This window comes from Gopherus flavomarginatus, chromosome 9 (genome assembly GCF_025201925.1).
Source record: "Gopherus flavomarginatus isolate rGopFla2 chromosome 9, rGopFla2.mat.asm, whole genome shotgun sequence".
Lineage (NCBI taxonomy): Eukaryota > Metazoa > Chordata > Testudines > Testudinidae > Gopherus > Gopherus flavomarginatus.
The window spans coordinates 22,667,044-22,694,567 of record NC_066625.1 but is presented as its reverse complement, the minus strand read 5'-3'; the positions used below and the strand labels follow the sequence as shown (position 1 = coordinate 22,694,567).

Genomic DNA, 27,524 nt, shown 5'->3' with positions numbered 1-27,524 from the left:
GAAGCCAACAGATTCTTTGCTTCTGATTGGCTCTATATGTCCACTCCTGCCTCTCCGTTCCTTCGATTGGCTGATTACTCAAACTGTGCGTCTCTGTATCGCTCCCTCCAGGGTGCGAATGTTTCACAGGAGAGGGCAACATCTCCATCTCCAATTGGCTTCTCAATTGCCACCCCAGAGACACACCACTCCTGATAGGCGGAGGCCGGCAGTCTCTGAGTCTCCGATTGGCTTAGGTTCACCATCATACCGCCCCCTCAGGAAGCCGGCGGCAGCATGGGGTGCCAGAGTGTCCACGCCATATGGTAATTAGTACTGCGCTTGGGCCACCCCCCCAATAGGTACTGTTTCCGCCTCCGAGCCCTGTCTCGTCGCCAACCCCACCAGCTGTCGTTGTGATGTGGGGGGTGGCAGCCGTTTCGCTAGACACTGACAGCACTGCGCGTGCGCGGGATGGGGGGGGTTCTTCCCCTTTCGCGGGTTCTCGCTCTGCTTTTCACACGCCATTGCAGCACGTGATCGTGGGTGGGGCCTGAAGCGGCTCGAGCGGTCTTCTGCGTGACGGTGCCCTGCCAACGTGGGTGCACCTCAGTGACGGGGGGAGGTTGCCTTGTGGTGTGGCATAAACGTGGCAGCCACGGTGTCGTCAGGATGTGGGCCTGCCGCCATGACACCTCGGTGTGGTCAGCATGCGGCACGTGTCATTATGACATCACGCAGAGGGCCAAAGTGGCGTCAGGCCTTTGTCCTGGCTTGGGGTGGTCTCGCCCCGCAGCATCACGTCTCCAAGGCATTGGCTCCTGATGCTGTTTGCCATGCTTTGCACAGGGACGGGGCTGGGACACTGTGTGGTCCCACGGCATGGAACTGGCAGACACAAGTGTCAAACTGTGCCCATGTGTCTCACAGCTAGTGACAATGCTGGGCTTGAAGTGTGCAGCCTTCACTGTAATGTCTTCATTTCACATGCGTGGTCCTGCATGGTAACCCACTCGTGTATGTGAATAGCTTAAAAATAAGGGCAAGTATAACTCTCCATCCTGCAAACAAAGTGAGTAGCCCTCACACTCACTGGTTTGGAAAGCAGTATCCTGCATGATTCCCCCTTGTTACCTACAATGCAGTGAGAGCTATACACACACACACATGCTTCTGGTGCAATCAAACCAACTAACATCACCTTTTGTGGCATAGAGTGATTGCCTGCAGCACTCAGAAAGGATTCTATGGTATAGAACAACTGGCTGTTTGTTCTGCAAGAGAGTTTCACGTCCCCTGAAATATTGCTTTGATAACTGCTGGAAGTGGGATGCTTGACTGGATGGACAAATAGTCTGAGCTAGTGTAGGAAGTAATACATTTCAGTTTTAGTCTATTTTTGAGTCAGTCTATCTTAATTTTTCCCCCTAGGATTCTGAAGCTTAAAATGAGCATTTTATTTTCATACAGGATTCTGCTAGAAAGTCCTGCCCCTCCCTTATAGCAATCCACTACTAAAAATAGAGGTGCTTTTTGCCTTTCATTGACCTCAAATGTTAAGGAAGCGCAAATGGAAAACAAATGTCACTATAATGTTCACTCAAAAGTAATATTGAAGGATTTAATGTATTAGTATTTGATCCTTGAAGTGTACAATTATATTTATCATGATGTATTCTCAATGTGATTAATGGGTTTTAGCTGCAAATTTCCTATTGATAATTGAAGAGACAAATAGTTGTTTGAAGGTTTGGAAATGCCCCCCTGTGTATCTAGATTTGTACATATTTAATCTTTGACCTCACTCCCACACACTCTGAGCATTGATGATATATTCAATTAAATATAAGTGGAGTACATCGAGCACTTAGGCCAATGCTTCTTTGATGCTATTGGCTTTGGTCTTGGGAGTAATAAGAGCGTGATACCTACTGCACTGTTGCAAGGCTAATTTTTTTTTATTTCATAGCCTCAGTCATATACCATAGGGTCAGGGTTATAAAAGGTTATACTCCTGTGTGATGGCACATCACTATGTACAAACTCCAGTGGCTACTGTTTTTCTTCCCATTTCTGATTTTGTTATGAAAATCAAAATGCAAATAAAACATATCAACTGAAACTCATCCCAAATACTAAAATATACCTTATACATACAAACTTGAGGTCCTGTCTGTGTCACCCACACACCTGGGTGTGAGATGGGCTGTCCTAGCCTAGTGGCACTGAGACCACTTAGAAAAACATTAATGAGTCTGCTGAATAGCCATCTGTCTTTTAGCTCATGCAGTAGAGGCTCATGTATTTAGTTCCAGAGGTCCCACGTTCGATCCTGCCTGCTGATGGCTGGGGTTTGTCAGTGTAACATCTACATTAAGGAAAATCTCATCAGTATAGTTCAGGGGTAGGCAACCTATGGCACGCAAGCTGATTTTCAGTGGCACTCACATTGGGTCCTGGACGCCAGTCAGGGGGGCTCTGCATTTTAATTTAATTTTAAATGAAGCTTAAACATTTTAAAAACCTTATTTACTTTACATACAACAATAGTTTAGTTATATATTATCGACTTATAGAAAGAGACCTTATAAAAAGGTTCAAATGTATTACTGGCACGCAAAACCTTAAATCAGAGTGAATAAACAAAGACTCAGCACACCACTTCTGAAAGGTTGCAGACCCCTGGTATATACTACTACAAGTCCCTAATTTAGGCATGCTGCACCAACACAAGCTGGGGTTGACATCAGTAAATTGCCCTGAACCCAGTGTGTCTACATTAGAGACTTGCAGTGGCATAACTACATCAATATAGAGATGCAAATAAAATTTCCATAGTTTAGAGAGGACATAAGCATAAACCATTACAATGAATCTGCAGACAGCTCAAAACAACGATTTATAGGAGTGATCTGCCTACCCCCGACTAATCTAATTAGGTGCTGATGCTTAAAACTACTTATAACAGTTTAAATGTAAGAATTATTTCATTGCTTATTATTTTAGCACATGTAAGAGGGAAGGAAATAATATCTACAGGAAGCAATGGAAAATGGGAACTTTTTGAGAGGGAAATGCAGACAGGGAGAGATACAGTAAAGAGGGTGGGCAAGAGAGAAACAATGGGCAAAAATAGTAGTAATCTGATATTTGGTCAGATTCCTGACTCTTACTGAATGATCCTGAATATGAAAACAAGATACTGAATAGACCAGTTCTCTTCTTGAGGTACCCTGGTGCATATGAAGGTAACAGTTATCCTGTGTTTAGGGATTTCCTTTCCTCCAGATGTGGGTCAGCATTCAGCTCTGAGACCCTCATTCTCTGTGGTACCATTAGGCCAAGACAATTGCAGCCATAAAAGAGAGAATTAATGCAACTATGAGGGCTGGAATTAGATTATTGTGTTTAGTAATAGTTTCCGTTTCAGAGATACAGTTGGGGCCAACACACATGCTAGCACAATAGCCATTGGTGCTGGCACAGTTGGATCTTTGACTGCTGAAGCACTTAGATACTATCGTGATGGGCACTGTAGAATCCCCTAAGATTGATAAAGGAATTTTTCCTCCTTTTCTGCTTCTTTCTAGGAGAGCAAATATGTCAGATAGAAAGCTGTTGGAATGTTCTATTGTACCTTCAGAGAGGGGGGAGATATTACACTAAATATAACTTAGTTAGTACAATAATCTGAGATGTGATCCAGTGAAATCAAAAGAATAAATTATAGAAAACAGATCCGTGAATAATTTTTTTTAATGTCCATTTAAAACAAGGGGGATCACATGTGTCTTCTTTTTCTAATGAAGAAGATCTCCCCAGGAACAGATCTGTCAGCCTGCCTGCTTTTGATATAAGTGAGATACTTACTTGATCATTAACTCTTCTATAACGTTTGGGTAATTATGTTTTCTCTCTCACTTTTGATGCCTCTAAATTGCATCTTGTGTAATTATAGTTCATGTGGCAATAGTAACAACTTCCATAGTTAAGAAAAAAATGTTGCAAGGAATTTTATTTTAAACAAAATGAGGAAGTTTCAGTTTGTATTGTTGCATGTTATACATAGTTGTAAGCTGCCCGCTTCTATAACAAGTTCTTGCTCTTCAATGTAACTCATTAATAACATTTTGCTATATATAGCTGATAAAGTTATATGTTTTAGATGTGTATACGTATACGAAATGCACCTGCAGCAGAACTGCAGAGTTGCGAATACCTCGGGAAAGGAGGTTATTTGTAACTCTGAAATGTCCATAACTCTGAACAAAACATAATGGTTGTTCTTTCGCAAGTTTACAACTGAACAGTGACTTAATCCAGCTTTGAAACGTTACTATGCAAAAGAAAAATTATGCTTTTAGCCACCTTAATTTAAATGAAACAAGCACAGAAACAGTTTCTTTACCTAGTCAAATCATTTTAAAAAACAAACTTTCCCTTTATTTTTAGTAGTTTATGTTTAACACAGTACTGTACTGTATTTGCTTTATTTATTTATTTTGTCTCTGCTTCTGCCTCATTGCATATTTCCAGTTCCAAATGAGGTGTGTGGTTGACCAGTCAATTCATAACTCTGGTGCACGTAACTCTTGAGGTTCTGCTGTTTCTTTCAATCAATCAGTTTAGCACACTTCACAACAGACGAGGCTAAGGAAAAATTTAGGCAAGAATATTGGGAGAAACATGTGTTGTTATGTAGGGGCCTTTAATAACCCAATAGAGAAGAAAATCTGTTTTTAAGTGCTCATCCAATTAAGATTGCAATGTAGTTTTGATAGTAGCAGGCAGAGAGTAAAAGAAACACACACAGAGATGTAGAAGGATGTCAATTACCCTTACAGTTATTAGAAAAAGATTTTTTTTATCAACCATTTCCTCCCAGGAAGTCAAACGTTCTGTAATATACAGGCAGCAAAGAATCCTGTGACACCTTACAGACTAACAGACGTTTTGGAGTATGAGCTTTCGTGGGTGAATACCCACTTCGTCAGATGCATGTAGTGGAAATTTCCAGGGGCAGGTATATATATGCAAGCAAGCTAGAGATAACGAGGTTAGTTCAATCAGGGAGGATGAGGCCCTCTTCTAGCAGTTGAGGTGTGAAAACCAAGGGAGGAGAAACTGCTTTTGTAGTTGACAAGCCATTCACAGTCTTAAGATCTACTATAGTGTGGCCAGGGAGGTTGAATATCTGATTTGTGTCCATTTATCCTTTTCCATAGAGACTGTCCAGTTTGGCCGATGTATATAGCAGAGGGGCATTGCTGGACGTGCAGGTGAATGAACAGTTGATGGTGTGGCTGATCTGATTAGGTCCTGTGATGTGGGCAGAGTTGGCATCGAGGTTTGTTGCATGGATTGGTTCCACTGGCCATCACATACATGCATCTGACGAAGTGGGTATTCACCCACAAAAGCTCATGCTCCAAAATGTCTGTTAGTCTATAAGGTGCCAAAGGATTCTTTGCTGCTTTTACAGATCCAGACTAACACGACTACCCCTCTGATACTATAATATACAGAGTCCCAGGAATTATCTATGACTATCTCTCTGTCTTTGTAGTGATTCCATTTGTGCTCGAGCATCACTGATGATGGCAATCCTACCCCGGGAGTAGGATTTCATTACAGCATCTAAACTGGAGATAGCAAAAGCAGTGAAGACCTGGGAGCAAGTGAGAAGTGTGAGATATTTTAACCATTCCCTTTCTTAAGCCTGATGCCACTTTCATTAAAACAAATTTGTTACTGAAAATAGTTTATCCCAAAGGAGTTGCATATTTTGCATCTTCAACCCAAGGTAAGGTGATTACCTCAGGTCAGTCTCTGAATGGTAAGGGGAAAGAGAGATCCAGCAGCCAAGATTAAAACTGTATGTTGTATACTGATATACATTTTTGACAGATCTTGTAGAAAAAATCTACCCATGCAAGCTTTATATGCATTTTAATGGAAAACAAATGGCAATATAGTGTTTACTCAAAAGTGATATTGAAGGATTGAATGTATTAATATTTGGAAGAAGTGTTTGATCCTTGAAGTGTGCAATTATATTTATCATGATGTATTCTCAATGTGATTAATGGGTTTTAGCTGCAAATTTCCTATTGATAATTAAAGAGACAAATAAATAATTGTTCGGAGGTTTGGAAATGTCCCCCTGTATATCTAGATTTGTCCATGTTTAATCAAGATCAGCCTTTGAAATCTTTGTATTTCCTGTGCCTTGGTGTCCTTCAGATACCTGGTTGCTAGAAGCCCCAGAAATACCTAAGACACAGATAACTAGCAATTAAGAACAAGTCAAATTGTAGGACTGTTTTTGAACAACAGATGTGCTAAAGGTGAAAATATTAATTGGATCCATTCTTCTGATTTATAGTTGTCTTGTTAATCATGTTGCTGCCTCCTCTGAGCATCCTGTTGGGATTGGCTGCCTGCTGTTCATCCTTAGATAATGGTTTATTGAGGACTCCACCAATGGGATGGCTGCCTTGGGAACGTTTTAGATGCAATACCGATTGCAAAACTGATCCTGGAAACTGCATCAGGTAAGATAATTGATCAAGAATGGCTGTAAAAGAGTTCTAAATATCAGTTAGGAAACTTCTCAAACTGTGCTAGCGTTAAGAGGATGTTGAACAAACTGCTCAGGTTTTGTCTGTCTCACCCCATATAAAAAAGACAAAGAAGACCACAAGCATAGTGTTGGTACAAATATAATGTTATTACAACATTTGAGAGAGTCGTGCCTCCTTAGGAACACTTCTAATAATATTAAGTACATAGAATGTTGGTGTCTAGATGCCATGGTGGTGGAGTAATATAAATGCCTACATAGATTTAGGTAAGATTTTAGGATAAGAATAAATCCAGGTTCAGTCAGTTATACTAGATTAGAAGAAGGTTTTGAATAAAAAAATCACAATTCACTTATTTTAATGAGCTTATTTACAAAAGAAATGTAATACTTCTCAAAAGGATGGCTGAATAGCTGTTGTAAGGTGGTCTCAAGTACAATAATTCTAGTCCCTGCACAATTTACAAAGGTTTTTCTACTTTTTTCCTCCCCTTTTTTCATCTGTCTTTTGTTCAAAGAATTCCCCCCTTCCACATTCTCTTATGAAGAGATGTTTATATTATTGTCCCTATTGTATATACCAATTTTTATTCTTTAATTTTAAAATCTCATTTGTGGAAGCCTTCATGGACTTCCTAGATCATTGTGACAGGTTTCAGTGGTAGCCATGTTAGTCTGTATCAGCAAAAAAAAACAAGGAGTTCTTGTTGCACCTTAGAGACTAACAAATTTATTTGAGCATAAGCTTTCGTGGGCTAGACCCACTTCATCTGATGTATAAAGTAAAAAATACAGGAGCAGGTATAAATACATGAAAGAATGGGGGTGCTTTACCACGTTTTAAGTCAGTCTAATGAGATAAATCAATTAACAGCAGGATACCAAGGGAGGAAAAATAACTTTTGAAGTGGTAAGAGAGTGGCCCATTACAGACAGTTGACAAGAAGGTGCGAGCAACAGTAGGGCGAGATTAGTATTGGGGAAATTAAGTTTAGGTTTTGTAGTGACCCAGCCACTCCTAGTCCTTATTCAGGCCTAATCTCATGGTATCTAATTTGCAAATTAATTCCAGTCCTGCAGCTTCACACTGAAGTCTGCTTTTGAAGTTTTTTTATTGAAGAATTGCCACTTTGAGGTCTGTTATTGAGTGACCAGAGAGACAGAAGTGTTTTCCTACTGGTTTTTGAATGTTACGATTCCTGATATCAGATTTGTGTCCATTTATTCTTTTGCGTAGATACTGTCTGGTTTGGCCAAGGTACATGGCAGAGGGGCATTGCTGGCACATGATGGCATATATCACATTGGTAGATGTGCAGGCGAACGAGCCCCAGATGGTGTGGCTGATGTGGTTAGGTCCTATGATGGTGTCCCTTGAATAGATATGTGGACAGAGTTGGCACCGGGGTTTGTAGCAGGGTTTGGTTCCTGGGTTGATGTTATCTCGTTAGACTGACTTAACACTTGGTAAAGCACCCCCATCCTTTCATGTATTTATACCTGCTTCTGTATTTTATACTTCATATATCTGATGAAGTGGGTTCTAGCCTACGAAAACTTATGGCCAAATAAATGTGTTAGTCTCTAAGGTACCAAAAGGACTCCTCGCTGTTTTTGCTAGATCACTGTGTTTCCCATTTTGAAAGGTATTGAGACAAAACCATAGTGTTTCACTGCTGCCATTTTGGGAGGTGGCCTAAATTTGTCTAAAAAAGGAAGTTGGAAATGCTGTTTCTGCAACAGGAAGGAAATAATGTTCATGTACACAACTAGAATCAGAACAGAATCAGCTAGAAAATATTGAGAGAACTCCCTCTACTGTTATAGCTCAGAAATGTTATTGTTAAGAGCCTGCTTCAGATTAACTGAGGAAGAGACTGTTCTTCATTGTTTTGTATTAACAAATACAAGCAAAGCAAGCTGAACTTTAGACTTGACACTAAAAAGGCTAAGTATGTCAAATACTTAAGTGTATTAACATTGTTAAGATCATAGTACTTTCCTAGAATTCACAGAACAGGAAATGTTTTATGATCAGCTTGGTAATGTTTGCACAGCAGTAGCCAAGGAGACAAATATTTTGGCCGCTTCTATAACCCTGACAAAGAACCTAACTGAAGATGGAAATTTTTTGGCCAAGTCCTATTTTTTCTACCTGTTAAGTAATTAAAACAATGGTTGATCTTTAAAATGGAAAGGTTTCTAAATCCAATTATTATAAGGCAGGGTACTATGAGATTACTATACCATATCATATAAATTTAAATACAACTTTTGATTTCCAAAATGTTTCTTCAAGCACCCCGATAATCCTGGGGATAATCCTTTCAAAAGATATTTCAGCTATTGAGAAGTTAAAAATTATTCTTAGAATCCCATCTATTGATAGGCGTCCATCTAAAAGAAATATAAATACTCTGAACTACACATTGCGTAGACTGCACTAGTCTAAGATCAATTCCTGTTCTATCCCCTTTACATACCATGTTAGACTGACCTCTTCAGATCTCAAAGACCAGTGGTCTACAACCTTTTTACACCCAAGATCACTTTTTTAATTTAAGGGCAATCGAGGATCTATCTCACCCCTTCCCTGAAGCCCCACTCACTTCATTCCCTCCCCCCCATTGCTTGCTCTCCCACTCACTCACTTTCACTGGGCTGGAGCATAGGCTTGGGGTTTGGGACGGGGTGCGGGCTCTGGGCTGGAGCCGAGGGGTTTGCAATGTGGGAGGGGGCTCTGGGCTGAGCCTGGAGCAGGGGGTGAGGAGTGCAAGTGCTGGGAGGGCGTTTGGGTGCAGGAGGGGACTTTGGGCTGGGGCAAGGGGTTGGGGTGCAGGAGGAGTTACGGGATGCTGGTTCTGAGCAGGAGTCAGTGCTGGGGCAGGGGGTTCAGGTGCAGGAGGAGATGATGAGAGGTGCAAGCTCTGGGAGGGAGTTTGGGTGCAGGAGGGGGCTCCGAGCTGGGGCAGAATGTTGGGGTGCAGGAGGGGGTATGGGGTGCTGGCTCTGGGAGGGGGCTCAGGACTGGGGGTTGGGGTGCAGCCTCCTGCTGGGCGACACTTACCTCGAGCGGATCCCAGGTGATGGTGCAGTGAAGCTAAGGCAAGCTCCCTGCCTGCCCCGGCCCCACACCACTCCCAGAAAGGACCAATACGCCCCTGTGGCCCTGGGGGGTGGGGGTGAGAGGCACATGGCTCCGCACACTGCTGCTCTCTGCAGGCACTTCCCCTGCAGCTCCTATTGACCATTCCCAGCCAATGGGAGCTGCAGGGGCAGTGCTTGCAGGCAGGAGCAGCACACGGGCTGCGGGGCCACGCTGGCCACTTCCAGGAGCGACGTGGGGCTGGGGCAGGGAGGGAGCCTGCCTTAGCAGCAGCCCTGCTACACCACCAGAGATCGGGATCGACTGGGAGAGTCTCTAGAATCGACCAGTCGATCTCAATCAGCAGATTGGTGACCACTCTTACAGACTAAGGAGGGACAGGTTACTAAATACATGAAAGGGATACCTTTAATGAAAAGTTCAGGAGCTGGAGGAAGTAGTGCTGGTGAACTAGAATTGAGCCATTTTCCTTGTGACTGAATCAGTGGCTAGCCAGCAAGGTATGAAGTGGCATTGTTCGGTTGGAATTGCCGTTTTCCTGAGGAGATGTAAAGGTGAGGTCCTGACCCTTTGAGGTCCCTGCAAACACATACAAATAAGCAAAATGTAACATTTCAACAATTTTGTTAATGCAATCTTCTGTTTTTAATCAGTGAGTACTTGATCAAAAGTATGGCAGACAAGATGGCAGAAGATGGATGGAAAGAGCTGGGTTATGAATATGTGAACCTTGATGACTGCTGGTCTGCAAAGGAAAGGGATTCCCAGGGCAGGCTTCAGCCAGACCCAGATAGGTTTCCAAGTGGTATTAAAGCCCTTGCTGATTATGTAAGTTAAGTAAAATACATGTACTTAAACACAAGTTTCTCACTGTGGTATCTCAGATGTAGGTGCTAAAATTACAATTTTCCTTGAACCTAGTTATTTAAAGAAACTTATTAGGAAAGCATACATAAAACTTACTGCAAAATTCACTTAAATGACAACTAATAAATGTCAAGCTACTTAGCTGGAAAAATTACAGGGAACAGCTTAATTGTAATATATGTAAATGATTCTATGCATATCTCTAAGGGAAATACATATTGGATTTTCATTGTGCCTGCACATATGGATGATGATCAGTGGACACTTAGGGTTAATCAATATTATTCCTTAGGAATATATTAACATGCTATGAGTTAGAATTGAAAGGAAGGTAGATATATTTACAAATGAGCAAAGATGCATTATTCTGTGCAGTTGGTCAGTTACACAATGTGGTTGTATACAGTGGAACCCAGCAAAGCCCCAATCCTGCAGAGTTTCATGTGTGCTTACCAGTTTACACATTTGGGTAGTTCCACTGAAGTCACTGATAAGCATGTGTGTGTTTGCAGGATGGAGCCGTAGTGTGTATTTGGAATGAAAGCCATATTTTGCAGAGAGGCAGGGATCTAATGGTTAGCATAGAGAACTGGGAGCCACAATTCCTGGTTTCTGTTCCTATTTGTGCCACTTACTGTGCAACATAGGGTAAGTCACTTAACAGTTCTGGTTTGTTTCTACCAAATGTGTATAACAATGCTTACCTATATCCTAATCCTTGTGAATTGTTTTGAGATCCTTGCATGAAAGGCAACATATTACTCCAAGTAATTAACCTTTTAACTATATTTTTCATCATGAATCCAAAGCAGCCATTACTGCACAACAATCAGCTTTTTAGGACTCTGATATGCAAAGGCTCTCAGAACATCATTGCCAAAATAGGCAGAGACCTCACAAGAGAGCATCGAAGAGAAAGCTAACTTCAGAAAAGTAATGAAGATGTTTAACAAACAAGAGATTTAGTATCAATGGGTATTAGAAGACAAATACACTGGAATCATAAACTAATCAGAATCACTTTCATTTGCTTTACCAGATACATTCCAAAGGGCTGAAATTTGGAATTTATAGTGACATGGGTAACTACACCTGCAAGGGCTACCCTGGGACCACACTGGACACCATTGATACAGATGCCAAAACATTTGCAGAATGGGAAGTTGACATGCTGAAGCTTGATGGCTGCTATTCCAACTCATCTGTTAAAGCAATAGGTTTGTTTCTTAGGATTAATCTTTGAACAAGGGAAAGACTGGCTCAAGAGTTTTGTTTTATTTTTAAATGAAGCTTCTTAAACTTGGATAATCCATTTTCTAAAAAGCCTGTGAAATCTTCAAGTTCTGTGAAGTAGTAGGTTTGCTTTTCATCTAAATTTAGATTCGTTAAGCTCAGTATTGAGTTGTGATGTCTCATGATCTTGTTTTATCTAAATGAAGTTTCCACCAATCCGCTCCGTAATGCAGCTTTAGCTCATTTTAAGTAACTACTCAAGAAACAGGATTCAAAATAGGGCCCTTGTTTTGCAGTCCTTGAGGACTCAAACTTCCAGTGGAAGTCAACAGGATTGTGCCCCCTCTCATTCTGAGTCTTCTTCCTACTGCCTCCCCATCTCTCCTCTCCATCTCCTTCTTGTTTTCAATATAGCATTTTAATAGGAATATTGGTCATGTCAGCCCATCACATCTAGTATCTTGCCTGAAATTGCAGCCAATAAATGATGCTTCAGGTGAAAGATTTTAAAAACTCCACATAACAGATCCTGAGCATCCTCAAAAGATGTGCAGTGCATCTCCCTATGTTTAAGTTCAGATCTGCAGCCTTAGCATAGCGTTCTAGTGCTTGCGGCCTAGTAAGTTTTAAAATAGTCATAAATTTATTCAAGCAAATTCAACTTACTCAAACAAAGCAAAGATACTAGTCCTCAGTGAGACTGAGGGCCTGCTTTCCAAGTTGTAAAAGTCAACCTTTTGTGCTGAAGCCCTGTTCAAAAAGTGTTGTCGATGGCTTTTGTTTTTTTTAAAGACAACAGAAAAATATATTTTTTCCACTCACTGATAACATAGAATGAATGAAAGGATTTTGCTAGAGCTCCAAAAATATAAATAAAAAAGTTTGGGGGCAATTATGAAGCACTGAATATTTTTGTCTGTTAAGGTTCTGTTGTATTAATTTTGAGGAAATAAAGAGGTCCAGAGTGTCAAGGGTGTTAATATGACTCCGTCACTGTCCAACATAAACAGATAACATAGTTTGGGGGTTTGGAATACAGAGACCTCAGCCTGCCTACTACCATGAGAAACATACCAATAAAATCTTTTTAACCTTTTATTAAAGATTTAAAAAAAGAAGGAACACAGTTATGTAAACTATGAAATAAATCTTTTATTCTAACAATATCCCTTATTCCCTTTCCCTTTAGCTGTAGAGTTACTAAAAGGAAAAAAAAAACAGTTTGAAAGTCTTTTAGTTAAAACTGTCCTTTTAGGGAAACAAGAAAAAGTTAGTTGAAATGGGCTAGAGCTGTTGCTATTGTTGTTGAAGTCAGATCCCATTTTCTGAAAAACAAAACAAACACACACAAACGAGGAGAGAAAAGAACAGGAAAGGCAGAAAATGCGGCTTCTGGCCCTCGTGTTGACTCTCACTTCCTATCTCACTCCTAGAGAAACACAGGCATGGCAAGTGTCTAGTTAGCTACTTTGTGACCTGGCAAGCTTGTACCAGCATCACCCTGTTTACTGCATTGCTTTCATCTGCCTCTTTAGTCACAGACTTATAGCAGTGTTGCAAAATATTTGGTCTTGGCTAGCTAAGCCAAACTTTTATTAGACAGATGGCAAAAGAAAGAGACTAGGAAAGAGAAGAAACAGGGGATATGGGCAGGGGTGACAAAGCCTCACATCCCAGGCGATACTCAGGATTTAGTTAGTGTAGGTGGTGATGTCCTTTGAGTCCCTATCTCTCTGGCCCTGTCTCATCATGAGCTCCCTTAGGATTAGGACAATGAAGGACCAGTGGTGTAACAGTGAGTCCCAGGAGAAAGCCTTGATGGTAAAGCTTGCTTCTTCCAGTCCTCTCATCTACCCGTCAGCAGTGGTTGTTAGCCCAAAGTCTTTTCTTTTGAAAAGGGAATGAAGGGTGAAATAGCCCATACCCTTATTATTTTGTCCAGCAGTCAGGCATAATTTCTGACACCAGTTTTGGTCCATTTATTTCCAGTTCCACACTTCTCTTGTTTGCAAGGCATGTTCTTAACACAGTCCTTGGATTATATCAGTGTAAGCATTTTTGTTTCAACTAACACTGTCTGTTTCCCTTTTGCACCTTTTCCCATCACCATTTATTGTTACAGTAGAACCTCAGAGTTACAAACCCCTCAGGAATGGAGGTTGTTCGTAACTCTGAAATGTTCATAACTCTGAACAAAATGTTATGGTTGTTCTTTCAAAAGTTTACAACCGAACATTGACTTAATACAGTTTTGAGATATTACTATGCAGAAGAAAATGCACTTTCTCTTTATTTGATTAGTAGTTTACTTTTAACACAGTACTCTACTGTATTTGCTTTTGTTGTTGTTATCTCCACAGCTGCCTGATTGTGTACTACCAGTTCCAAATGAGGTGTGTGGTTGACTGGTCAATTCATAACTCTGGTGTTCCTAACTCTGAGGTTCTACTGTATATTTTGTTGTTGTGAGATTATGAACTTTCACTTCTTACAATTGAGCTCACATTTAGAGTGAGTTTGGAGGCCAAATTATTACAACAGTACATTTTTATAAAGTTTTATAAACACAAGAAAATAGGTCTTACAAAGCCAACTGCTCTGAAACCTACATTCTGTATGTATATAATGAGTGCTAATGGCAACTGTAAAATTGTGACTCTGATTTGTTTTAAATAGGTGAGTCTCAGATAGGATAAAGAGGACTCTGCTCCCAGACTGTCATAGTAGGTGCTTAGCAATGAAAGATACTGAGGGGGCAAGCTCCTGTACATGCAGCACCTCTTTTCCAAAACACATATTCACTTGTGTAAGGGTTTTCAGGAATATAATCTCTTCAAGATGTTCAGTTTTCTGCTGGTTTAAAGAAGGAGAGTCCTTGGTTCTTTTCCAAACCTAGACTTCCTTAATGGCAACATAGTACAATGCTACTACGCCATTCAGCTCTTTTCTTAAACACTGGTTCAGAACTATAAGATTATTCCAATCCCACATCTATTTTGGAAAAAATCTGCCTCTTGCTGAAGAACTTGAAAACAGGAATATATAAAAAATGGTTTTTCTTACATCTGCAGTCAGTTTGGGGCAGGCATGATCATAAATTGTAACTGTACGCTCTTTGTAAAGGAAACCTATAATTAGCTATGTTCCATATATAATTCCTGTTCCATATATAATTCACCAAAGAAGAGTCTCCACTCTTACCTTTGTAAAACGATAGCAAGTGAAAAAACTAGATTATTACTACTATTGTTATGTAATATGTTAATATTACCTTGCATTACTACCCAATGCTTAATTTTGTTTAGGCTACCCAAAGATGAGCATTGCTCTGAATAAAACAGGAAGACCTATTGCTTACTCATGTAGCTGGCCAGCCTATGAAGGAGGGCTTCCCCCAAAGGTATCTCCACTGTCTGATTTTATTTTATTACTCTTTAGCTGACAGTATTTAGCTAACTGGGACCTCTTGACAAATGGCTGGAACTTATTTGAATGAACTGCACACCAGCCAGGCTAGTCCTATTCTATTCCATTCATTTCTGCATACAGGCACCACCTTGTTAGATGAACAACCTCACTGCACTAATGAAATACCAAATTCTTCTGATTTTCAGATGCTTATAGGAAAAAGCTGTACATTGTAGATACCAGTCTCTCCTATTCAGATTATGGGTATGACATTTGAAAATAAAATAGCCTGGCAAAGGTGTCAGCTCTTCTCAGTTTACAAATGGCAACTAAACCACTGTCTTAAAATCAGTTGTTTTTCCTTTGGAAAAAATTGTTTGAGAACAACACAGATTAATGTTCTGTGCTAGGGAACGTTTTACTCCTTCAGAAATTTAGAAAACCCTATTTGCTTTTCTGGAGAATGAGTCAGCTTATTGGTTTTTTAAAATGTTTTATGTCAATACCTTTGTGAATTTGGTGATGGAAAATGCCACTTAAATATAGCATAAACTGTAACAAGACAGTATCTATATACATAGTCCTTCCCCCACCTACTTTTGTTTGTCTGAGAGCTCATAATGTGATATTTAACAGCCTAGTGGTTCCAGTTCTGAAGCCTAGTGATCCAGTTAATTTTGTACCAGATGATTTTGTGTCATAATGGGGAGAGTTGACTTCCGTTATTGCAGACCCACCACTCAGCAATTAGTGTTGGTAGGAAAGCAGCAGAACAAGAGGGTAAAGGAGGAAAGGAGGGAAGAGGGAGAACAGGAGGCAGCCGAGAATGGGAGCTGTCGAAGTTGCTCAGAGATTTATAATGGTAGTAGCAGTCCTGGCACAGAGGACAAAGGGGCAGAATAAACATAGTTTATTCAATGGCTGTAGAAATAAAAGAATTTCTTTCGTGGATGTGATGATCACATACGTAGTATACATATAAATATATTACTTATATTTTTATTAAGGTAAATTATACCGTACTTGGTGAAATTTGTAACCTCTGGAGAAATTTTGGTGACATCCAGGATTCCTGGGAGAGTGTTCTAAATATTATTGAGTGGTATGGAAATAACCAGGATAAACTGCAACCTGCAGCTGGCCCAGGAAGATGGAATGATCCAGATATGGTATTGTTATCTTTTTAATATTTTATTCTCTGTTGAAATTTAAATAGATCCTGATAAAAAGGCAATTTGACAATACTTCCTAAAAGACAGCTGTGAACAGCTAATGGACAAGACTGATACTATGCGCTTGTGCATAGAAAACATGTCTGGCAGTTAGAGCAGGAGACAGAGTCAGAACTCTTGGGTTCTACTCCTGCCTCTGTCACTGACTCAGTGCATCATTCTTTTTATCTCAACTTAACCATCTTCAAAATGGTATAATACCATTAGAGGTATTTATAGCGTGAGATGAGTATAGAGAAGTAGTGGCAGCTCAGTAGTTAAGGTTGCACTGCCTTTGAATTTAAATCTGATATAGACAGTGTTCACATTAAACTATTTAGGAAAAAAAAATTCATCCAGAAATTACACATGGATCTCAAGCCAAAATGGTTTTTTAACCTTAACTCAGAATTTCCTGTTAAACATTTTGTAAATAACTAATGTCCTAATATTTTTGGTTTAAAGCAGTAGGTACATATTTGCTACCTTAACTTTTTTTCTAGGAATTAATGTTTGTAAAGTGCCTTGAGATCATCTAGTGAAAGATGTTCTACATGAATGCCAAGTATTAATGTGGTAAAAAAGCTTTTCTTACTAAAATTATAATGCCTCTTCACTGGGGCCCTTGGATTCATTACCTATATTCAAAATAAATATCTCTGTGGCAGAATCCTACCCTTAACAATAGTCACAGTGCCAATGGCACGAACGCCCAGGATACTTCATGATCTCTTCAGATTGTGACACAAACACGTTTAAGAAGAAGAGTGGCAAAATGGAACTATGTGTCACCCTGGCTGGGAGCACACTAGCGGTTAACGCATAATTACCAAAAACTGCTCTCCAAAACAGCCTAGCGGAAAAATATTGGTAAACATTTAAACAAACATATTACAGTCAAAGGGAGGCAATTAAGTAGCCTTTCAAAATCTGAATTGCTCACGCTAAAGGGAAAGAAGTACATTTTATTGACGGGCTGGTAAATTTAAGATAATTTTGCAAGTCTGTAGAGAGGTATTATGGAAACAGGATTTTGTCATGAAGGAGAAGATATGGTTCATTCTGAAACTAAATTAATGCTGTAAGCATTTTGGGACAAATGTTGTATAAAAGACAATACAAGTAACAGTCCAGTTCTGCAAGCTTTCAGCTATTAACTTCAGTAAGATTTCTGCACATAAAGAGTTTGGAGGATCATGCGCTAAATTGTAACGTAGTTGGCTTTTGGTGTACATTATCATTCTTTTAAGAGAGTCACATGGCATGTGCCAGGACACTGGGATCTTGGTTTGTGAATAGGGTTCCTAGACACTACTACAATACAGACAGTTTCATTTAACAGTATCTGATTTATTTCAGCTGATTATTGGTAACTTTGGCCTGAGTTATGAGCAGTCAAAAGTGCAGATGGCATTGTGGGCAATCCTGGCAGCCCCTCTCTTTATGTCCAGTGATTTAAGGACAATCTCTGAGGATGCCAAGTACATCTTGCAAAACAAGCTGTTGATTTATATAAATCAAGATTCTCTGGGCATTCAGGGACAGCGCATTATGCAGGTACCCAATTTGCTAGTTATCTACTCTCTCTATTTTTGTTTGTTTTTATTTTTAAATGATGGTTCTGCTATGCCTCATCACCAAGCTCTGCCAGAAACTCACACTTTATCTTATATTTTCCCAAGAAAGGAAGCTTCAGAATTTTTCATTTTTAAAACAGCCTTTCCAGTCCTTTGGTAAGTAACGTAAGTTGTAGCGATTTGTTTTTAATCATTTATTTAATGTTGCTGGAAAGGTTGAGGAAAGATGTGTTAATCTACACATTCCTATTATTAATTACTTTTCCTGCCACACTCTCTTCCCCCTCCCTCTCTGCATACATAGGTTACACATTCGCTGGATACACATGAATGAGTTTACACATAAGTAACTTACACTGCCAATTACATCACTAGTGAATTTGGTCAAGACACTTCCACAGGAGTTGCACCAGCTTACATCCAGTCTGAATTTTGTTAGCATTTTTTTTATTCTATCAGTTTCTGTGCTAATGTATACAGCCGTTTAGGCTTCATATAATGTTTTCCTTTCTTGGAGGCTGAGAACGTCACTTCATTCAGTATCAATTTGGATTCAAGAACAGTGTAATTCAAGTGGCAATTTATTGAGTTTCTCTGCTTCCGAGTAACTTTTGTCCTTATTTGTTTGACTTTCCTCTAGATCTGCGAGTTGATCGCAATACATGCTTAGAGAGCTCTTGGGCTCTAGGGAGAATCCCAAAAATCTCAACAGGTGGATGGGGGAAAGTTGGTCAGTTCATTTTACCATCATATCCAGTAGAGAGCCTGAACTCTCATCATATCCAGCATGAGGGCCACACACAAAATGGGAAAACTAGTATTTTATAGCATAACCATCAGCAAATGCTGCTATGGTAAATACTTTTCACCTCTGCCTAGGTTGGTCTCTGCCCATACATCCTGCCATAATGGTAAAACTACAGTTGTTTCAGGATTTCCACATTACTGAGATGTCTCAATCTCTTGACAGTTGCACAAAGCAAGATATGTGTACATTCTAGCCTTGTCAATTTTAAGAGTTGATTTTCTTAAACACATACATGTTCTCTCTTCAGGGGTGAAAAGGTATCTGGAAACTTACTATGATCTTACCAGATGAAGTGTCACATGGTGTTCTCAATTAAGTAAACAGTCCCACTGAGCTCAATAGAGTTGACACAGTGGCGTTACATGGTTGCAGTAGAATGGAATTACACAATCTTTAGCTGCTGCAAAATGCCACCCATCCACATCAACGGGTGGGAGAAATTGATGGGACTCACAGTGAAAGGGGGACAGTCTCAGTAGTAATAGAGGCAGACACTTGCCAAGGAACAATAGTTAGCTCCTCCTACTGGGAGTCTCTGGCACTCATTGACCAGCTGGGAGAGAGGGGTGCTGATTGGCCAGCATTCCTCATCTTCCACCGTTTAGCCCAGTGCAGGGACCACGTGGAGCCTCTTTCAGCTCCATTCCAGCAGCCCACTCTAGCCACCCAAAATGAGATTGGGAACCCAGCCTGACAGATGCTGTGGCTCTGGCCGATCACCTGATTAGGGGATCAGGAAGGAATTTTTTCTCCCATGGGTCAATTGGCAGAGGACCAGAGAGTTTTTTGCCTTCCTTGCAGCATCTTCAAGCCAGAGTGGGTTAAGTAGGAATGCATTTAGTTCCTAACTGTGGTATTGGTTATTCATCACAACTTGCAGCCGGTTTTCAGTGCAGTTAAGAGAATAAAATGAATGGTTCCGAGAAATAAAAGACCTGAGATTTTGGTGATGGGCCTTGGGCTCATATGATAAGGTGAGACCATGTGGCCTTTGGAGCCAATGTCATACCTTGTGGCCTTCCCAGGCTGATGTCTTCACCCTGCTGCACTCTCTATCCCCAGATATTGCATATGATAGGCTAAGGCTGTGAGGTTTGAAGAGAAACTTCCTAAGAGCAGACAAAGTCCTAACTATTTAAGCCAAATTCTTCCCATGGTTATGCTAGTGCAACTGCACTAGAGTTACACATCTGTCTGCTGACTGTGTAAGAACTATGCTGAGCTTTTCCTAAGTGCAAGCTACTCTCAGATATCTATGCCCTGGTTGAACTGTAGGAATAATAAAATGCATCTTCTAAATTTAAATGTAAGCATGCCATTCTGCTGGAGCTTTTCATATAGAGCACCTTTGCTTTCAGGATATACAGAGATTTGGAGTTGCTTATTTGCATAGGTAAAAGCAGGCTCTTGGGTTGTGTCATTTTTTCTAGCTATTAGGGATCCTTCATCATTCTAAACAAAAGTATCAGCAGCAAACCATCTAGGCAACACTCTAGCTCAGGGGTCGGCAACCTTTCAGAAGTGATGTGCCAAGTCTTCATTTATTCACTCTGATTTAAGGTTTCACGTGCCAGTAATACATTCTAACATTTTTAGAAGGTCTCTCTCTATAAGTCTATAATATATAACTAAATTATTGTTGTATGTAAAGTAAATAAGGTTTAAAGTAAAGAAGCTTCATTTGAAATTAAATTAAAATGCAGAGCCCCCCAGACCGGTGGCCAGGACCCGAGCAGTGTGAGTGCCACTGAAAATCAGCTCGCTTGCTGCCTTTCGCACACGTGCCATAGGTTGCCTACCCCTGTTCTAGCTGCTATCAGATGAGATATGTAGGGCTTTAACAATAGAGTACAATAGAATATAGGGCAGAGTTTGGTCCTGACGTTATGGAATGGCAAATTAATTTAGGAGCCTAGAATCACATCAGGAAACATGTCTTATGTGATAGTTTGAATGAGACACTGGATAAATAGGACCCATGTGTAGAAAGAGATTATAAGTAAGCAGAACTTTTGATTTGTTTTACTCACTATGGAAATTATTTGGAACTGCTAGAAAGATGAGTGGGTAATTATATAATTGACAACAGTGGATGAAGTGAAAGTATAAACATATTCTTACAGATTAAGTATAGAATTGTATCTACCAAGTAGCTCAGGGGTGGACAAACTTTTTGGCCTGAGGGCCGCATCGGATTTCGTAAATTGTATGGAGGGCCAGTTAGGGGAGAGGGTTGTGGCCCAGACCCCACCTCCTATCTGTCCCCCTCCGGGACTCCTACCCCATCCACACACCCCCACTCCCTGCTCCTGACCCCCACCGCCCCATCCAACCTCTCCTGTCATTCCTGACAGCCCCCTTGGGATCCCTAACCAACCCATCCAACCATCCCTTCTGCCTGTCCCAACTGCCCCCAAAACCTCTGCCCCTGTCCCTGCCCCTGACTGCCCCCTGCCACCCCATCCAACCCTTCCTCTCATTCCTGACGCCCCCCCCAGGACCTCTGCCCCATCCAATCATCCCTTCTCCCTGTCCCCTGACTGCCCCCTGCCGCCCTATCCAACCCTCCCCCCCTCCTGACTGCCCCCCCAGACCCTTACCCCCATTCAACCTCTTGTTCCCCTCACCAACCGCCCCAACCCCTATCCACACCCCTGCCCCTTGACCACCATCCCGAACTCCCCTGCCCTCTATCCAACCTGCCCCCTTACCACACTGCTTGGAGCACCAGTGGCTGGTGGCGCTACAGCCGCACCACCTGGCTGGAGCTAGACCAGGTCACCGCCGCCCCACCATGCAGTACAGAGCACCGGGTCAGGCCAAGCTCTGCAGCTGCACTGCTCCAGGAGCTCACAGCCCCGCCACTCAGAGCATTGCGCTGGCGGCGGAGCAAGTGACCGGAGGCTGCGGGGGAGCGGGAGAGGGGCTGAAGCTAGCCTCCCAGGCCAGGAGCTGAGCGGCTGGGCGAGACGGTCTCACAGGCTGGATGTGGCCCACGGGCCGTAGTTTGCCCATCTCTGATGTAGCTGCACAGGCACAAAGCAGAACCAAGGAACTTCATACAATTGGCACATTGTCAAAAAAAAATTGTAACCCTTAACAGCATTGGAATAGATACAGGCTGTAGTTCAATGGGATTTTTTTTTCCAGGTAAAAAACTTACTTGTGGGACTCAAATTGAAGTAATCTATTTTCCCTCTTTTTAGCAATTGTCTAGTTCTACAAAGGCAAAAAAACTTTTTAAATGTAGAAAAGGCAGGATCATTATGTAAGATAGTTGCAAAAAACATGCACAAAACCAGCACTGATGCTGTTGCAAAACATAGTAGATGCACAAAATCAGCAACACTAGAAATGAATATTGGCGCATGCAGGCATGCAGCACGAACACCTACTGATTGGGAGAACATTTGGGTCAACCTGGACAACATATAAAGATCAGTGTGTGCCATTCAGTTCTTTCACAAAGCTATCTGGCCATAGCTTCAAGTTTTTAAGTCTAGTCTGTCAGAATCAGAGATCATTTACTCATTTTACTACATTGCACCTTCACCTATTCTGGGAGAAAGTTATAGATTATCCCCCCCAAAATATAAACAAAAGATGCTCTTTATTAATAAGCATAAGTGTCCATCACAGAACAAATTCAGAAGATTATAAAAGATATATCGATAACAACTTGCTTCAATTTTTAAAACACCTGGAACAGTCAGCATTTTGGTTCCCGCATACCTTCCATTGTTGTGATGTAAAAATGGGAGCAGATTTATGCTGCCAAACACAGCAAGATGTAATATTTTCTTAAGACAGTCTTATTTGGCTACTTACTGTAAGACGTTCATGGTAGGCACTAGTCTACAGTACCTAAGGGAATGTCTGCACCAATAAAACTCCAGCCACTGCCCTTGTCAGCTGACTTAAGCTTGCAGCGTTCAGGCTGCAGCGCTGTAAAATTGCAGTGTAGACTTTTGGGCTTAAGCTGGAGCCTGAGCTCTGAGACCCCACAAGGGAGGAGGGATCCAGAGCCTGGGCTCTAGCCCGAGCTCAAACATCTACCCTGCAATTTGATAGTCCTGTGAGCCTGAGTCAACTGGCCTGGGCCACGCCCAGGTGTTCTTTTGCAGTGTAGACATCCCCTCAGATACTTTTAGTTGCAGTATAAGTAACATCTGGAATCCAGTGAATCCCTAAAGCAGCACTTCTCACTTCTATTCTCTGAGGGAATTAATAGCTAGGAGAGATGGCCCATACTTTGTTCATCTGCATCAGGTCTGTACCCCCATCATATCTATCTCACAGGGATTTCACTCAGCTTAATTGCAAACTAATAATAGTGCTACTTTTAAGTTAATAATATAGTGGTGACAGTTTCTGCGAATAGTATTATTGTAAGCACAAAGGGATGTGTATGACTTCCATGTATCCAGTGTCAGAAATGATGATGCAAGAACAATGAAAATTAATCCCCACAATATACTTCTATTTGACAGTGGCATCATTTTGAAGTATGGAAGAGAATCCTGTTCAACGGACAGTTTGCCATAGCGGTTATGAACAATGGCACGGATGGAATGCCAAGACATTTCGCAACCAATTTAGCATTACTAGGTATCCTAGATTGCAAGGAGGGATACAAGATCTATGATGTTTTGGAGCAAGCGTTCTTAGGAGATTTTGCACTCAATAGAACTATTAACATACAAGTTACTCCAACGGGTGTAGTCTTGCTGTTCCTTAGGCCTCTGTGTTCTTTCACCTAATGTACAAAACCAATCTTGAGAGCCTAAGCACTTGAACTGCAATAAAAAGATTAATTAGGGTAATTACAATGGAGTTCGCTGTCGATGGGAGCTAAGGTACAGGAGCTTTGTATCAGAGATTTGGTGCCAGGTGTATTATCTAAAATACATTTGAAATGGCAGTCATCTTTCAACTGTCACTAGACAAATAAGATCTGGAAGCTGTTTGAACTGCTACTGTGGGTTCTATATTAGCGTATACCTGGAGGAGTATGTTGAGGTTGAGCCTGCAGAAAGGAAGAAAAACAGCACTTCCAAAGCAGTACAAACCAAGTGGCTGATCTTTGTTTTTTCAGAAACATCTTGTTTTGAAAATGAGATTTCTCTTTTTACAAAAAAACACATTGAATGCTACAGACCTTTCCTTTGATCTCCCCAAATATAGATGGTATGTATAACTTTATTTAGAGAGACCACAAAGGCGGTCAGCCCTGAAATACGATATCCTCTCCTTTCTCCTCACCTTCTTTTCCTTAAGTGAGTTTGTTTCAGAATGTTCCCCAACAGAAAGTGAAGAAATTATGTACTTCATAATTGAGGCTGCAGTCCCGCTGGGGCTAAATGAACATATGTGGCTCTCATTTTAATAGGAACCACCTATGTGCAGCCTAAGGAAGAATATAGTCCTTAAACTTTTGGCCTTTGTGCCATGTGACCCAAACAAAACAAAGCTAAGATGCTAGGGTTTTGCTGCAACATGTATTTAAATAACAAAATGTGACATTTGTACCTCCATAGTCTCCCTTCCTGCCAGCTCCATACTCGTGAGCCAAGAAAACACAGGGACTGACAGGCAGTTTAAGATTATGCAGACCTTTTTCTGGAGCACTGGTATTTATGGAGGTTTGTTAATAACAGGGTATTTAGAATACAAGTTGTTTGGCAGTGGGACGGGCTGTGCATTCTATTTTGGGCCTATCAACTTTGATGAGCATCTTTTTAAAAAAATTACAGCATTATTATTCTCTGTATAATAAACTGGAAGGCAACATGCTGTAGTGGTCTGAAAACATGGGATTGAGAACCAGGAACTTGTTACCCTTGCTTTACCCCCAGACATGCTTTGTGGCCTCAACTGATCTGTGCCTCAGTTTCCACCTCTGTAAAATATAGTTCTGAATGCTTTCCTACCTCATAGGATTGTAGTGAGGACTGATTTGTTTTCAGGTAAATTAAAATGCACTTTCTCTGTAAAGTTTTGACTCTTAGGCTTTTGATAAGTTAATTTTATGTATTTCCCCTTCAGATAGTCCAGACTTAGTAGCATAGTACTGGTTTAGCTGAGGGAAGAATCTGGCTTATAGTAATTACTCCTCATTGTATCTATTCTCTCATGTCTAAAAGTTTTACTAGTAGCCAGTTTAATTATTTTAATTTTTATTTTATGCCATTTCATCTTGTTATACTTAGCGTCAAGAAACCCCTTTTTTATTGTTCAACTGTAAATCAACAAACCTGGTAATGAAAAGTCATAATCACAGTTATTTTGAATGGAACAAATAAAACGTTCTTAAAGCAATGAGGTCACTTCTCAGAATTCATTCATTTAGAAAGACACTAAACTTAAAGTAGTGATGTGTAATGTATGCAAATTAAACATTCTTCCAATCAGAATGTGTGTGAAATACATTTACAGTAATGTGCATGAGTTCTTAAAACCACTTATAAACACAACCTTAGCTCATGTATTTTATTATTGAGTGCATAGTATAAATACTGCTTTCTATTTAAATTAAGATTGTTATAGAAAAAGAAAAAACTAATGGTGTCTCTGATTAAATCAAATGGGGAAAAAGTTTTAATTGTACAAAATGATCAGCTATCTACTATTGAAAGTTAGGGTAACTGCTAACTCCATACAGATATGGAGAAAACTTTCAGTACAATAGTTATTCACTTCAGCTTTTGGCATGTTCTTCTCCCAAAAGATTTTAGTTGAAATGTTTGAGATTGACAGATTTACTTTTACTGGGGAAATGTGACATCACTGCTCTCACATACCAGAGACCAGTTGCTAGAATTAAAGAAGGAAAGAGGAAGATGTAACTTTAGAACTTGGGCTTCAGACCACTTACTTTGAGTTTATTCAATCTACAGGGCCAATTACAGCACTTATGTAAGTGGTCACAACTGCTTGGAAGATAATGGAGCTCTGCCCATATACTCAGCTGGTGAATTTGATATTCTGTATCATATCTGAAACCCAGGACAGAGATTGAGAAGGCTAATAAATAGCTCCCTCTGTTGGGAGCGTAGAGTGGGAAACCCAGTCCCAAGTCCATCCAATTTAGTTTTAATAAGTTTTTGTCTTTAATACAATTTCAGAATAGAATTATTGTTACTTATCTGGCATAAATGTATGTCCAGACACAAGTGACAACTGACAAGACTGAATAGGTAAATGGACCCAAGTTATTGTATCCCGGGATGCCAAGAAGTCCTTCCTCCATGGTCATCACTTCTCCTCATCTCCTAGTCTGGTCTTTCAGTCCCACACTTCAGTTACTGATCTAGCATTTCTCCAGTTTTGGTCTCATTTTTCACTTGGATTCTTAAAGCTTTTAACATTCACAATTTTCCTCCAACCACCATTCAACACATTACCTATTGATTTTTACCTAACCCACATGTTATGTGTACACAAGCTTCAGTTACCCAATATCTACATTTTTACTGCTGAATTTGTAGTTTCTGGATCACATTGCCCTGGGTCATCCTGTTTCTGAGTTTGTGAGGGGAGGGGCAGAAGGGTATTTATCATTACATGTTTGTATCTCTTGCTTATATCTTCCAAAACAACAGGTTAAAGTAATATTGCTGGCAAGATAAGTAAACAAATCAGCAAATTTGAGAGAAACAAAAACACTCATTTCAGGCAAAGCTTTGGCCTGCATGCTACTTTAGCTATATTTACTCACTATTCATAATTACAAGTTATTAAAAAATATAGCTAACAACTTTTAATCTTATCAATAGCAATCCCCCAATTGTAATGTATAGATCAGTATGTGTATATTATCCTCCCCCTTAATCTATTACAAGGGGAATTTTAGAGGGCACAGTATGATTCTTTAATGTCAACATTTCTTATGTTCTGCAAACGCAAATTTGTCAGGAGAATTTTATTTCACTCAAAGTCCGAACAGTTTGTTCTTGTGTATGGTCAAATCAGTGTTTTTCCTGTTACAAATGTTTGGGTGCTCTGGTTTTTGGGACTTGGTTTTTAGTTAATTTTAATATTACCTCAACAGCTGAAATGTTTAATACACTAAAGAACAAGTAGGCAGAATGTGGTATTTATAAAACGTTTTCTTTACCCTTTATGCCCCTAGCTACCTTCTTCATAGGAAGTATGGTAAGAGACCACTCTGACTTAACCAGGAGATATTCAGTCAGAAACACAGAAAGTCCTATGAAAAGTGAAAACTAGGTCAAACATGTAAGGACAAGATTAGACAGACTAGTGGTCCCCAACCTTCTTCATCTGGCAGGCGCAGACAACGAGCCACCAAGGACCATGACGACAGATGAGCATCCGCCGACAAGCAGCATCATCCAGAGGCGTCACTGCCGAAATGCTGCTGAATTTCAGTGGCATTTCAGCGGATGTTCGTCCCCCGGCTAGTACGCGGGCGCACTTAGATACCATGGCACCCATGGGCACTGAATTGGGGACCCCTGGGCTAAGGCACAAAACAAAATTAGACTGGCTAAGGGTATTAAGGGTAACAAAGCGTTTTACAAGAATACTAGAAGCAAACAGAAAACCAAGGACAGGTTATGCCCCTTTACACAATGAAGTGGAAGAGAACAGCAGCAAATAACACAGCCATGGCTGAAGTGTTAAAGCTGCAAGTTGAGGGAATTCAAGGGAAAAGCTACTTGTGACAGAGGGGACATCATTCATAAATTCCAAAAACTCACAAGCCTTGTTGGTCTTGTGGTTTGAAAGA

At 40.6% G+C, this 27,524-nt stretch overlaps 1 protein-coding gene across 5 annotated transcripts; it reads left to right on the top strand.

Moving 5' to 3' along the window:
• Window positions 1-25,093, top strand: LOC127057588 (alpha-N-acetylgalactosaminidase-like). 5 transcript variants are annotated; one of them, XM_050966464.1, is made up of 9 exons: window positions 3,550-3,836; window positions 5,546-5,666; window positions 6,365-6,533; window positions 10,322-10,496; window positions 11,575-11,752; window positions 15,074-15,168; window positions 16,184-16,345; window positions 17,747-17,944; window positions 23,263-25,093. In XM_050966464.1, exons 3-9 carry the CDS (start codon window positions 6,379-6,381, stop codon window positions 23,530-23,532), a joined length of 1,233 nt encoding a protein of 410 aa, XP_050822421.1. In that variant the 5' UTR covers window positions 3,550-3,836; window positions 5,546-5,666; window positions 6,365-6,378; the 3' UTR covers window positions 23,533-25,093. The 5 variants fall into 5 exon arrangements, with proteins under 5 accessions (XP_050822426.1, XP_050822423.1, XP_050822421.1 ...); XM_050966465.1 differs by lacking the exon at window positions 3,550-3,836 and adding an exon at window positions 3,858-3,878; XM_050966469.1 differs by lacking the exons at window positions 3,550-3,836; window positions 5,546-5,666 and adding an exon at window positions 1-305.
• The last annotated feature ends 2,431 nt before the right edge of the window (window positions 25,094-27,524 follow it).

Bases quoted from the DNA above. Each gene is read 5' to 3' on its own strand.
- LOC127057588 (XM_050966469.1), top strand. From the start codon at position 119: ATGTTTCACAGGAGAGGGCAACATCTCCATCTCCAATTGGCTTCTCAA. The intron at 306-6,364 runs GTAATTAGTACT...TCTGATTTATAG, and splicing joins CAGAGTGTCCACGCCATATG to TTGTCTTGTTAATCATGTTG. The intron at 15,169-16,183 runs GTATCTCCACTG...ATTTTTATTAAG, and splicing joins AAGGAGGGCTTCCCCCAAAG to GTAAATTATACCGTACTTGG.